Genomic DNA, 13277 nt, shown 5'->3' with positions numbered 1-13277 from the left:
TCTTTTTTTTTTTTTTTTTTGGCTGATTATGCACTGTAGCTTTCAGAGCATGAGCAGTCATCTAGATTAGAAAGGTCACAACTGCATGCGTGAGGAAAGACTCCCTTCAGATTAGCTTGGCCCTTGAAACATGCTATGAAGCTATGGGTCTTCCACCTCCCACTTATAAGTAATAGAGAAGCAGGACAAATGGCTCTGTGTTTAAGTGCATGCTGTTCTTAAAACTTTCAGTTTATTCTGCATTTTAAAATATCTCCTTTGACATTTTAATTTCAAGGAGGGAAACACAGCCCTACATCTGGCAGCTAAAAATGGCCACAGTGAAGCTGTAGAGATTCTTCTCAAACACTGGGATGAAATAAATGACCTCAATCAGGTGAGGACATAAATTACTGCATGAGTTAAAGTTAGAGATTTGAAAAAAAAACAATTAAAATTGACATTTTAAAGGTATAATTTTTCCACTGAATGGACTTCATGAGTTCCGCTGCTTCCCCAGTGTGTTTCTATCCAGTTTCATTGTCTCTACTCCATTAGATTCAGCTCTACTAACATCTTCAATGTCTCTTGCTCTGTCCTCTGTTCCTCAAACAATGAGTTTTTCTCTCTCTCTTTTTTTTTTAAATTTGTGTGTGTGTGTGTGTATGTGTGCCCTGTTTACTAGTAGAGGGAAATAGTCCAGGAGTAAAAGATATCCACTCCTCAGCAAAAGGCTAAAGGCTTGTAGGCACAGTGGCTCTATTTTATCCAGCTAGCTTTTTTTCTTTCTTTTTTTCTTTCTTTTCCCCCCACCTATGCAGGGCTGAGACACAGAAATCCTTTTGAAATGTGAAGCTCTTATTGTACCAAGATTTGCCTAATAAAGGTGTTTCTTCTGCATACAAAGCTTGTGCTGCTTGGCCGTGGCTAATGGAGCGAATGACTTCCTCTCCATCTGGAGATCTTCCTTTCTGTGCATAACCAAGTCTCTCTCATCCCACCATAAGCTATGTACTACGATACATTCATGTCTGCCAAAATGACGGTGGCAGGAGTTCAAGCAGGCAAAGATCAGGAGTTGGTAATGCCTCTGTGAATTCTGAAGCACTAGGGTGGTTTTCAATAAACCTTCATGTGTTGTAGAAGCTCAGAAAAGGGGAATCAGATCCCTGTGCAAATCATTTACACAGATATATTCTTTTTTTAGAGACCAATTGTGGAGAAGTAAAAGACTTCTCCACAGAGAGAGATGTGAAATAAACAGCAGAAATATTTTTATTAAAAGTGCTCCTTGTAGCTAAAGCTTGACTTGAGAATTGGTTAGAAATCATGGCATTGGGCTGACATAAACTGGCATTTATGGTATATGTCGACGTGATAGTGGTGTTGACTGGTGTTGAGTGGCAGCAATTGATTCCCAGCATCATTGTTTCTGCACCTTTGGACTGTAACTTTCTCTGGAAATAAACAGTTATTTGTACTGTACAATTTGTCTGCATATACGGACTTAATTGTCATCCATCCCTCAGATTCTATTCTCTTGTGGCCATCTTCCCTTTTCTGTTGAGCTGGATGACTGATCAAGATAATCTGTTTAGTGTCATAACTTTATAATCTTTATAATCACATTGCATAATTTGGGATATACATTTTTTCTCTGTTGATCTAGAATGGAGAAACTCCATTTTACTTGTCTGTTGAAGGAGGTAATGAAAAATGTGCCGAACTCCTACTGGAAGCAGGGAGTAACATTGATGTTTTAACTCACGTACGTATGCAAAATCACTTCATCACACTGCTGCTGGCACAGCCCGAGCTGTGGGAAGGGCTCTATCTTCTCTCTTCTGCGTGTATTGACAGTCTGTTTGCTTTGATTACTTTTTAGGAAATGGTAAAAACTATAATCAAGTTGGGAATGGAGATTATGTTAATTGAACAGAACTTGTTTAGAAGACGAGGCACAGACATGTTTCATAGAATTATGTTTTAAGGCTTTTTTATTTATTGTCAACCCGATAGTAAAACATGTGGCTAAGAAATCTAACCAAGCTGGATAACTGAAAAGCCTTGTTTTTGGCAGCTTATGTTCATGAACTGATGACAAATCTGTTCCCCACATCTGGTTCTTGAACTCAGATGTGTTAAATGTCTTCCTCTTGCCTTCTACAAGAGTATGCATGGATGCCTGTGATTCCACCAGAGTGAAAGCTTGTTTGTTATAGCAGAATTAAGGGAACATTTTCTTTCTTTTTTTTTTTTTTTAAATTAAATAATGATTTTAAATATATTAATGTGACTGTAGCTGCTTATTAAAGGACAGACTGAACTGACGACAGGGAGATGTTTTGTAGTCTGTGCCTCAGCAAAGCTGACAATGCTGAATTATCTGTTAGTCAATAGAGAGTAAAAGGGACCATGGAGTACTGCTTTTATTTCAGCATGTTTGTTGCATGGCACTAAAAGGAAGTTCCTTCACTATTCACAAAAATATGTTGCTGATGGACTTCTTCATAATTTTCCATCACTTCATCAAATGGAAATGTTTTATTTTGAGAGGAAAGAGGTATATAGTAACACAGATGTCAGTGAAAGACTTTTCTGGATTGATAACTGTAGGATTTTTTTTTTTTCCCAGCAACAGAAATGTAAATTTTTGTTATCTATAACATTTCTTTCAGAACAACAGCAATGCATTGCAAGCTGCCATTCAGAATGGATATCAATCCTTGGTCACTTTTCTTATTGATAAGAACATTGACCTGGTCCCTAAACCTGAGGTGAGCGTATGACAACATGTTTGATGCTGGTGTTCAGGATCCCCAGTCTTTCCCTGAGGATTCATACACAGAATGAGGCTGAGGACTGAGTAGATCCTTTGTTATTTTTGCCGCACAACTTATTGATAATATGGTTTGTGGATGCTGGTTACCCACAGGTATGGGCTGATCAAGACAGATCCCATTGCACACACCCAGCACGTGTGTGGGCAGAGCAGCACAGCGCAGTGCAGAGGTAGTTGGGATGTACTGAGGACTGAGCAGTGTGGGAAGATGAGCAAAGTACTCTGCTTGGACTGAGCTGTGGTAATGCAGGCATCTCTATGTGCCACCTCATATCTCATATGGGTGCCCCCTACATGGGACAGAGAGTTAACAATTTATGTGATTTTAAATAAAGGTCAATATATACTTCAGTGTTTTCAGACTGTGCTCAAAGCGTCTGCTGTCAAAATCTCTCTCTCTTAGGAGTTTAAAAAGATACTAAAATCTTGATGCTCTTCAGATTCTGACATCTAAGATTTTCTGTGAAGAAGTTATTTTCTACTTCTGCAGTGCTGGATAAGAACAAGACTGGACTTTGTGACATATCAGCCACGATTGCTTGCATGTTGTATCATGCAGTTGTAATGATTTATTTTAACTATCAGCCTTTGTATGTGCTGGTTGTTTTGTTGGTTTTCTGTAGCTGAAACAACTCATAGAACTGTAACCTCGGTTTTGGAAATATTTCCAGTGCAGCTCTGTGTGAGAGCTTTATTTATTTCTCTCCAGCCCTAAAGAAATGGTTGTGGATTATAAAGACACTAATAAGCTGGCCTCTGGCACTGGCATGGAATTACTTTTTAGCTGTATTTAATGAGAAACTGATGAGTCACAGGCTCAACAAGAAAAGTGATCTTGCCAATCTAATGGTTGAATTGTGACTGGTGTTGGAACACTGCCTCAGTTATTTGCATGAATAATCACTCAAATACAAGCACTTAATTTCTTTCTAGCTGTAATTTGCTTCCTTCAAATATTACAGCAAGTCAGGTTATTATGAAGAATAACTATGGCAGCACTATGGTACAAGAGTTTATTTCTGGAAAGTGGATTCTGACTGCTGTATGGCCAAATCAGAATTATTCCATCTCTGAAGGAACAGAGCAGGGTCAGTGGCACACCCTGGCACCGATGTACAAAGGGGTGCCTTGCTGTAAGCATGGTGCTCTCTGCTGTGACAGCTGTGGTCCCTGATACCCCAAGGTGTGCTGTCTGTGCAATGAGTATAACAACTTCTTGTTTTCTCTCCACAGCAGAAGAATTCCCCTCTCCATTTAGCAGTCATCAGTAATCATCTGCTGATAGTGAAAAAACTCTTGGAAGCGAATCATGATATAAACTTCTTAAATCATGTAAGGAAAATGGGGATTTGTAACTATTTCACTGCTAAGTGGTGATTATGTCGATTTTGCTTGCTTCTTTTCTGCTTGTGAGCTAAAGATATTAAAAAAAAAGAATAATAAAAATGAAGAGGCAGTTTCCTTCTTATATTTTTGTATGTGTACATAATGTTAGTCACAGGCACATGCTGTGCTAGGTGTGTTTGCATCAAGCATGGACAGCAGAATGTTAGATACTCCAAAATATTTGGATTAGTTTATTGTCCAAGTGTTATGATTCATGCATAATAAATGACAAAAATGTTCCAAAGTTGAATTCAGAGGTAAGTCCAGTGCAGAGTGACAATGACCTGAACAATCTTATTTTTCTTCCTGCATCCTCACTATAACTCTGTCAATGTAGTTTTCTGAAGGTAAATTCGCCTCCAGCTGGTTCCTGGACTCTCTTAATCTCCAGTTGTCCATCTGGGAATGAGTACAGTACACAAGCTTGATCTGTTAATTCAAGGCAGTTCAAAACTGGTCTAGCAAAGTTATTTTAGATTTGGGAGACTGTCCACCCTTTCTCATTAAGAAATAATGACATCTAACAAAGGATACTACATAGAAAAAAAATTAGGGTTTTCTAATTGAAATTGGAGCACAAGTTTGTTCCTTTGGACGTTCATTGCTGTCTGAGTGTGCTTCATCTGGCTGGGATGGAGCTAACTATCTTCATAGCAGCCCATAGAGTGCTGTGTTTTGGATCTGCGGCCCAAATAGCATTGATAACACAGTGGTGCTTCAGCTGCTGCTGAGCAGGGCCTGCACAGTGCCAAGCCCTTCTTTGCTCCCTCGGTGCTGTTTATTGCTCAGTTTTGCCTCTGGGAACTATGGGAAGAACAGAGGCCTTGAGCTTAATGTGGTATTTGGGACCAACTTGGTTGCTCTCTCAGTTCTCCAAAAACTATCTTATGGAGAAAATCAGCAATCACACCTTCCATCCTTTTCTCTGAAAGATGCTTTGAGGAGAGAGGGAAGATCAGCACCTTCCTCTCCATCCTCTAGCCCTGATGCACAGGCAGGGAAGCACCACAGGTTGGAAAGCTCTTGGCTGTGTGCGAGGACTGCTCTGCAATAGCTAAAACATCACTGTGTCATCAAAGGTGATTTTCTCCTGAATCCAAAACAGGGCACAATGCCAGCAATTATTAGGTTATTATTATTATTAATACCTTGGTGTACTGATGGACAGTCGGCTGAATATGAGCCAGCAGTGTGCCCAGGTGGCCAAGAAGGCTGATGGCATCCTGGCTTGTATCAGGAATGGTGTGGTGAGCAGGACTAGGGAAGTCATCCTGCCCCTGTACTCGGCACTGGTGAGGCCTCACCTCGAGTACTGTGTTCAGTTTTGGGCACCTCAGTACAGAAAGGATGTGGAGGTGCTGGAGCAGGAGCAAGGAAGGACAACAAGGCTCATGAAGAGCTTGGAGAATATGTCCTATGAGGAGAGACTGAAGGAACTGGGGCTGTTTAGTCTGGGGAAGAGGAGGCTGAGGGGAGACCTTATTGCTCTCTTCCAATATCTGAAAGGTGCTTACAGCGAGAGCAGGATTGGTCTCTTTTCACTGGTGACAGGTGACAGGATGAGGGGAAATGGCCTCAAGTTGTGCCAGGGTAAGTTTGGGCTGGATATCAGGAAACGCTTCCTTACAGAAAGGGTAGTTAAGCACTGGAATAGGCTCTCCAGGGAGCCTGGATGTGTTTAAAAAGTGTTTGGATGTGGTGCTCAGGGACCAGATTTAGCAGAGGGTTGTTAGAGTTAGGGTAGTATGGTTAGGACATGGTTGGACTCGATCTTTAAGGTTTTTTCCAACCTGAGTGATTCTATGATTAGGAAAATTTACTCAATCCAGACAGAACTACAGCAGTCACAAAACCTTCAACTTAAAAGGTCACTGTATCATGTGGAACACGCTGTCTAGCTACACCATTTCCATAAGTGACAGCATATCTTCTTTGCTGCTGCATTGCAGGCATAGGCATCTGGAATAGTTTCCCATCAGTGCAAACAGTAAAGAAAAGAGCAGGACAACATTTCTTCGTGAACAGGAAACAGATCACCAGGCTGCTGAGCGCTCCAGGGCATGTGCTCCTGGTTTCTTCGTGGAGTTCAGTGGAAGGATAAATAAACAAGTTTGATTTGGGTGAATGCATCTGTATGAAGATGACATGATTACAGACATGAAGATTAGACTAGAAGCTGAATGTTTGTCTAGCTATATTTTCTATATTTTCTATATATACTTTTCTATAAAACTTTATTATAAAGTTTTTTGTTTTGTTTTTAATTTTTATTTTATTGTGCTTAAAGGATTATTGGATCCCTTGTGCAGCAGGTGGACTTCTGTTCTACCTTCCACTCCAAATCACCAGAGTGTGGCAGAGCTGGCTAAGAAAGAAGCCCTGCCATGAACTGCAGCACCATGTTTGTTTGAAAATCATAGATGTCCAGTCTTCACATGAATTTCAGCAGGGAGAGGTTACTTGAGAGGATAGTATGGGTATTGGCACTTGCATGTAACACTCAACCCAAAAATCTTGTTTTAAGAGGGTAGAGCAAGAGCTCCTTACTCTATGGTGCATTAGTGAGGCTTGATGGCAGCTTTGTCCTGAGCTGGAGTTCCTGTCTGTTTTTCCTGCAGGTATCCCAGATGCTTCCTTCTTTTTTCTGTTTGAAACAAGACTAGCAGTTATTCAAGAGTTACATTTTCATTCTGTTTGTTATTTTCCAGTTTTCTTGTTGTGAATCTTCTCTAGATTCAAATTGTGTGCATTTTTCTTCTATGTGGAATTTGGCTCATTGTATTTATTTGGTGTTTTTAATTGCAGAGGCAGGAAACTCCTTTACATCTGGCTGCTGATGTTGGCAATGTGGAGATGGTGGAAGTGCTGCTGAAGGCAGGTTGTGACCTCAAGATCACAGACAGGGTAGAGTACCTTCCTCATGCATGCTTGGGTTACGTAGCTTTATTTTGTTTTACGACCTTCCCAGAAACGCAGGAAGCGCATGTTTCCAGACATCCTTCATGGAATGAGAGCAGCCACATGTTCATTCTTACAAAGGAAGCTCACTTTTTATACTGCCTTACCTGCAACTTGCAGGGATCTCGAATAGTGTTAGCAAAGAAGCTGCTTTTGAGTTCAGGTATGATTAAAGTACAACACTGACAAAATCTAGGTTTTCAGTCATTTAAAGAAGTAATTTCCATGCACAAAACTGTCCTGGAGCAAAGTTTTATGAAACTTATGTTATTATTTTTTTTTTTTTTGGTAGCCTGATGTGAAGCTTGGGGCTGTGCTGATGGCAGGTGTACCAGCACCAGGGGCCAGGGACACCCCATTCTGTGCACACATCCCAGGGAATGCAGCCCTAAGGAGCTCCTGCTGCCTCTGGTCTCCTCATGTATATTAGGGCATTCTGTAGTAACTGGGCAGTTGAAATGTTTAATGATTTAATGGGAGAGCCTTCTAATAAAAGGGCTGGCTTCTCTGCAATCTACCTTTCTGGAATGCCTAGCAAGAACATTGCCTGAGTGTTCATATCTGAGGTGTCTCCACTTGGTGCAGACCCACTGAAGAGGGCTGATTACGGAGAGAAATGTGGAAAGCCATTGAGGTGCCTGTACACCGAAGTGTTGATTGCTGAGGAGGGCTCAGATGGACTGGGATAAAAGCACAAAAAGAATGGGGGTTTGTCAACACAGCTCACGTGCTTCTTCTGTTCTACCCTTGTATATATGAGATGATGTCATGATTCACACTCTCTGCTTTCAGCATGGAAAAACTGCACTTGCCGTGGCTTCAAGGAGCAATTACGCCCTCATTGTAGATATGATCATTAAAGCAGAAAGGCGTTATGCCATGGAACAGGTAAGAGACATCACGGAAACATAGAATCATAAAATGCCATGGATTGACAGAGACCTTAAAGGTCATCCAGTTCATTTTCCTGCATCATACTCTACACACAGATAAAAAGGGTGGAGAAACATTCTGACCCAAATTCGAACTAGGCCATCAGCATCAGGCTGCAGTCCTTTGGTGCTGCAAAATCCGCAGCTGATGCATGGAGGAGCTCAGGCATCAGCCTTCTATTTACTGGGAAGAGCTCGGTGCTGCAGTGGGAGCTCCCTCTTCTGTTCATCCTGTGTTAATTACTGAAATGAAGAAAGGGAATAGGAAAGAGGCAGGCAACGTAAGGAAGGGAGGACAGGGGTTATAATGACCTCAGGCTGTCTCCGTTTCTAAATTTATTTCCCACAATGTCATACTTACTGAGAAACAGGCTTAGTGATGCTCCTCCCTGAGAGTCAGCAGTAATGATATACCAATAACTGCTTCATTCCTGCTTCATTTACGCTGTCCCCTGGTGCTCTGCAGGAGGTGCCTGAGCTGGGAGGGTTGAACTTAGCATCTTTACAAAGACAGAGCGTTTGGGCTGGGTTGCTGTAGACACCCATGCTGGAGAACTGCCTTGAAATTCAAACCCATCCCCAGTAGGTCTTGAAAATTCAGGACTCGTTACATAACAGTCTTAATTGGGACCATTCAGAATTCTGAAAAAGTTTGTTTATTTCAGTAAGGACAGTCATAGCCGTGAGCTACAAAGCACCTGCTATGCCTATGTCTTGCTCTTTTTTTTTTTTTTTTTGGAGCCATAGGTTTATATGAGCTCTCTGAGAATTAATTTGTTGAGTTTCAATATAATGCAATTTAAAATCCTGAAGTTGTCTCAAATACTGCCTGCAGACTGGCCCTGGTGAGACAGAAAAAGATGCCTGTTGTAAGAAGGAAAATGCTAAGACTATTTATTTAAATCTGGGATGAAAGAACTGGTGACAGGAATGCAGTGGAGCTGTGGATGTAGCTCAAGTTTCTGATCTGATCCCTCACTCCCACTGTTGATGTCTCACAAGTCCGTGACTTGCCCCTTCCCCCTGCTGCCTGGCACTGGGGCTCTACCACTGTGGATGAGAGCCTGTCCAAGCAGTGCAAGCAGCCACAGTCCTCCCTGAGCACAGACTCATGGACTGGTGCTCTGTTACAGCCCAGGTGATCCTTAATGCTGCAGGGAACTGTGCTGGTAAATCACAGATTGAGGTTAGTTAGAGTGACAAACACATCCGTGAGCCGTGTTGTGCACACCTGATTTGTCAGTTCAGGGGGGCGGTCAGGTATATTACTGTTTCTTTTGGCTTAAAAGGAATTTATAAGCGAGGTCACTTGCTGCACCCACCCTTGGTTTTGTTTGCTGACCATCCTGAGTAGGAGATTAGATGTTAAAGCAGCAAGGTTTGTGCAAGAGCCCCACAATGCTGGGAAGTAGAAATGCGAGTGTTTGGTCTCATTACACATAGCTAAGGGCATCGCCTTTGGGAAGCCAGCTCAGAGGTTACAGTCACGGAATATGAAATTGTTCTCTTAGTGTTACCAAACCACAGCGTTTCGAATCATTATAGCAGGAATTGCCTTTATATTACACTGAGCTGACTGGTCATCTGTGACAAAGCATTAGTTAAAAAACAGAATGCCGCGCTGCTATGAGGAAGTGCACATGACTCAAAGGCGGGTGAAAGGCTCTCTTGTTCTCTTTGCTAGTCCTATCTATGGGCACAACCCGTCTCTTCCCTGGTTTCCACCAGATTCCAGAGCTGCTTTTGCTGTCTCATACTGCCACGGCCTATGCATGCAACTGGCAACAAAGAGCAGCTGTGTTTAGTTTGTTTCTGTCTTTGTTTTGTTTTATTGTTGCTTTCTTTTCAAACCTCGCAAGAGAAACAGCACTGGAGAGAGCCTGGAGCTATTCTATGTTGTAAACCTCACTCTGCAAGTGACTGGAAGCACAAAACACAGTCTGCACCTGAAGAAATAGCATCAAACCCCCATGATGATGATTAGTTACTGAATTATGACTTTCTTGTTTTGTTTTGTTTTGTTTTAACTGCAAAGCTCTCAGGCTAGAAAATAGTCGTTTTCATGAAATTCATGAAATCATAGAATCATAGAATGGCCTGCGTTGAAAAGGATCACAATGCTCATCTAGTTTCAGCCCCCCAGCTATGTGCAGGGTTGCTAACTACCAGACCACGCTGCCCAGAGGCACATCCAGCCTGGCTTTGAATGCCTCCAGGGATGGGACATCCACAACCTCCTTGGGTAACCTGTTCCTAGTGTTCCCAGAGTGCACCCTCTGTGTGAAAAACTTCCTCCTAATATCCAACCTAAACCTTCTCTGTCTCAGTTTAAAACCTTCCCCCTCATCCTATCACTATTCACTCTTGTGAACAGTTGCTTGCCTCTCCTGACTATACGCTCCCTTCAAGTAGCGGATGGCCACAGTGAGGTCTCCCCCTCTTGGAGCCTTCTCTTCCCTAAGCTAAACAAGCCCAGTTCCCTCAACCTTTCTTCATAGGAGAGGTGCTCTATGTTGGTGGTGTACATCAAGCAGAATGAGTAAGAGCTGTGGCTGAACCCCAGACATGTTCAACATGTGGCTTCTAAAGTTGTCAGCCAAGGGACTCAAGTAATTCTTGCTTTTAGCTGCTATCGTGCAGTGAGTGTCTGAAGCAATTTTATTTTGCTCTTAATGATATGTAGCAATGAACACAGGAGGTCTTTCTGACATTTCTGACATTTCTGACATTTCCAGTATTAACACAAGAATAGCGTCATCTATGTTAAGCACCTTCCTAAGAGCTTACTGCCAGCCAACATTGCCCCTTTATCTGCACTGAGCCTTTCACCTGCTCTCAGTCACGTAAGGCTGTGAAGGACCATGTGTTCACTGCTAAGTTCCCACCTTCATCACAAAAAATGTCATTTGCTGTCGTTGTTAGGCACACCTAGGTCATAGTGATGGTTGGTCAGACTCTGATTTGTCCTTCAAACAAGACCATAGCACACAGACCAAGCAACTCCGTTCCTCCCTGTGGAATCTGGCGTACAATCATTTAAAACCCCAGGAATGGAAAATACTGGCCCTGTTCTGGAAGTTCACAGATGAGCAGATTAAAGCTATTGAGGAACAATGGACAGGTAACAGCAACTAGTGGGATGGATAGACTTAAGTTATACAGACCATGTTAAAGCATGTAGCTATTTTAAGATGTATTCATATTGGATTTATTTACTAAGCCTTGGGATATTTATTATTTATCATTATATTTATATTTATAATATTTTACATAATTTTTACACATATATAATATTTATTATTCTTAAACTTTATGTCTCAGTCTTGTAGACAGAGGAGGAAGTGAGAGTGAATGGGCAGGTTTTAAAAGCCTCTTGGAACTGTAGAAGTGTAAAAGCACAAAACAGCACTTTTCCAGCAAGTCGAACAGACAACTGATTTGCGTATTCCATAGGGAAAAAAAGTTATAAAGAACACGGCCACAGAATGCTGCTGATCTGGTTACACGGTACTTTGCTGGCTCATCAGAATCCTGTCAGGCAAATATTTAAAGACTTGGTGGAAGCAGGATTTCAGCATTTAGCTGGTAAGTTTTTTTTGTGGCGTAGAGAGCATTTACGAAAGTGCCACGTGGTGCTAAGCTCCCAGCCTGTGCTGGGAAGATGTGACTGTGGTAGAGGCGAAGGAAACTCCTCTCTGGGAATCTGCCCTTCCAAGGGGCTGGGGCTGGTCAAGGAAGAGAGTTTAAGCAAGACAAGTTTTCTGAAGGAAGAGAGAAATGCACGCACTTTGCTCCCATCCTTTGTCTTACAAACACCATTAAAATGCGATTGCCCACTCCTTCATTGAGATAAGTGCTGGCCATGTAAAATCTGAGCACGTAAGCAAATGTTTTCTCATTTTTCTTTATAGAGAAGATCAGAACTGAAAGTAGCACTGACATGGAGTCCAGAAAATGTGAAATTTCATGAGTTCATTGATAAATGGCATATATGATGGAATTACATGCCAGATGGAGAGACTTTCATATACAAATATCTTCTCTAGAAATGAAAATGTATTTTGAAGCTGCATGGCTTTATCCAAGCTAGAAGAACTTGCTCTCTTGAAATACTGGTTATTCTTTGCTATTCAATGATCTAAAGTGAATGCCTAGATGGTAATTTAGGCCTATATTGTCAAGCAAGAGCCACCCTATAATTTCTGCACCTGCCTTAACATTGTTATAGTAATTCCTTATCAGAACTCCCCACTAAAGCTATTTTGTGTTTGACCTAAAATGTAAATGAGACATTTTCTTGCTGAAATAAATTTAATAAATGAAAATTGTGTGTATAAATCAACACTTCCCAAAATAGGTTGGCACCTCACCTCATCTGGAATTCAGGTTTTTATAGTCTTGCTAGGATTATAGTTTTCCTAGCAGAGGAGACTTTCTTGTTTAGTTAGTGCTTAGACAAGTGTTTCCTCTTCAGCATTTGATTCACATAGTAAAAATATACAAGAATAGCATCTAAAACCATCTGTAACTAGCTACAGAATTTTGTCATTGCATAACCTTGTTTATATACTCAAAAAAGAATATTTGATAATTTAATACTTTACATACATATTTTTAACATTTTTAAACTTTGTTTATGCCTTGAACTATATTTGGTGGTGTCCTGGATAATGCTTACAAGTTTTCTGACTACTGAACGCATTTCACACTGAAAAATGATGTAGAATGTCTATCTTCATACTCCCATCTGTAACATAACAGCAGGAGTTTTAGCATATAATGGAAGTACTGAGGCCTTATCTACCTCTGTATATCTAGCATTATTTGGTATTGGACTTCAGTGTTTACATACAAAGCTATAATCTGATGTCTTAGTCTTATGCCTAAGTCCCTTTCACGTTCAAGCCATTTTGACAAGGCTGCAGAACTATACAGAAGACAGAGACTGGTAAATCCTCAGGTTTTAGAATTCGGGATCTAAGTTAAAACGCAAACTCTTATACCCTGTCAGCTATACATCAACTTCTGCAACATTCTGCAACTTACTTGAAAAAATGAAAATGCTTGACACTTTGATAGAGTCGAGGTGTCTAACCCAACTCATGTCATATCCTGGCTGTGGAGGCCACTGCCTTTATCTATTATTCTCTGTTTAAGTAAGTCAACTACATTTAGTAAAA

The 13277-nt window shown here is 41.2% G+C and overlaps 1 protein-coding gene across 1 annotated transcript in view; it reads left to right on the top strand.

Moving 5' to 3' along the window:
- Nucleotides 1-13267, top strand: part of LOC104914970 (ankyrin repeat and death domain-containing protein 1B) — a 33627-nt gene extending 20360 nt beyond the window's left edge. The window contains exons 2-10 of the mRNA XM_010725561.3: nucleotides 278-376; nucleotides 1649-1747; nucleotides 2658-2756; nucleotides 4055-4153; nucleotides 7013-7111; nucleotides 7958-8053; nucleotides 11020-11218; nucleotides 11551-11682; nucleotides 12009-13267. Coding sequence (XP_010723863.2) covers nucleotides 278-376; nucleotides 1649-1747; nucleotides 2658-2756; nucleotides 4055-4153; nucleotides 7013-7111; nucleotides 7958-8053; nucleotides 11020-11218; nucleotides 11551-11682; nucleotides 12009-12067 — 981 coding nt within the window. The 3' untranslated portion in view covers nucleotides 12068-13267. The remainder of the gene's footprint in view (nucleotides 1-277; nucleotides 377-1648; nucleotides 1748-2657; nucleotides 2757-4054; nucleotides 4154-7012; nucleotides 7112-7957; nucleotides 8054-11019; nucleotides 11219-11550; nucleotides 11683-12008) is intronic.
- The last annotated feature ends 10 nt before the right edge of the window (nucleotides 13268-13277 follow it).

The sequence above is a fragment of the Meleagris gallopavo genome, chromosome Z, assembly GCF_000146605.3.
Source record: "Meleagris gallopavo isolate NT-WF06-2002-E0010 breed Aviagen turkey brand Nicholas breeding stock chromosome Z, Turkey_5.1, whole genome shotgun sequence".
In the NCBI taxonomy this organism is placed as follows: domain Eukaryota; kingdom Metazoa; phylum Chordata; class Aves; order Galliformes; family Phasianidae; genus Meleagris; species Meleagris gallopavo.
This window is presented reverse-complemented; position numbering and strand designations above follow the sequence as displayed.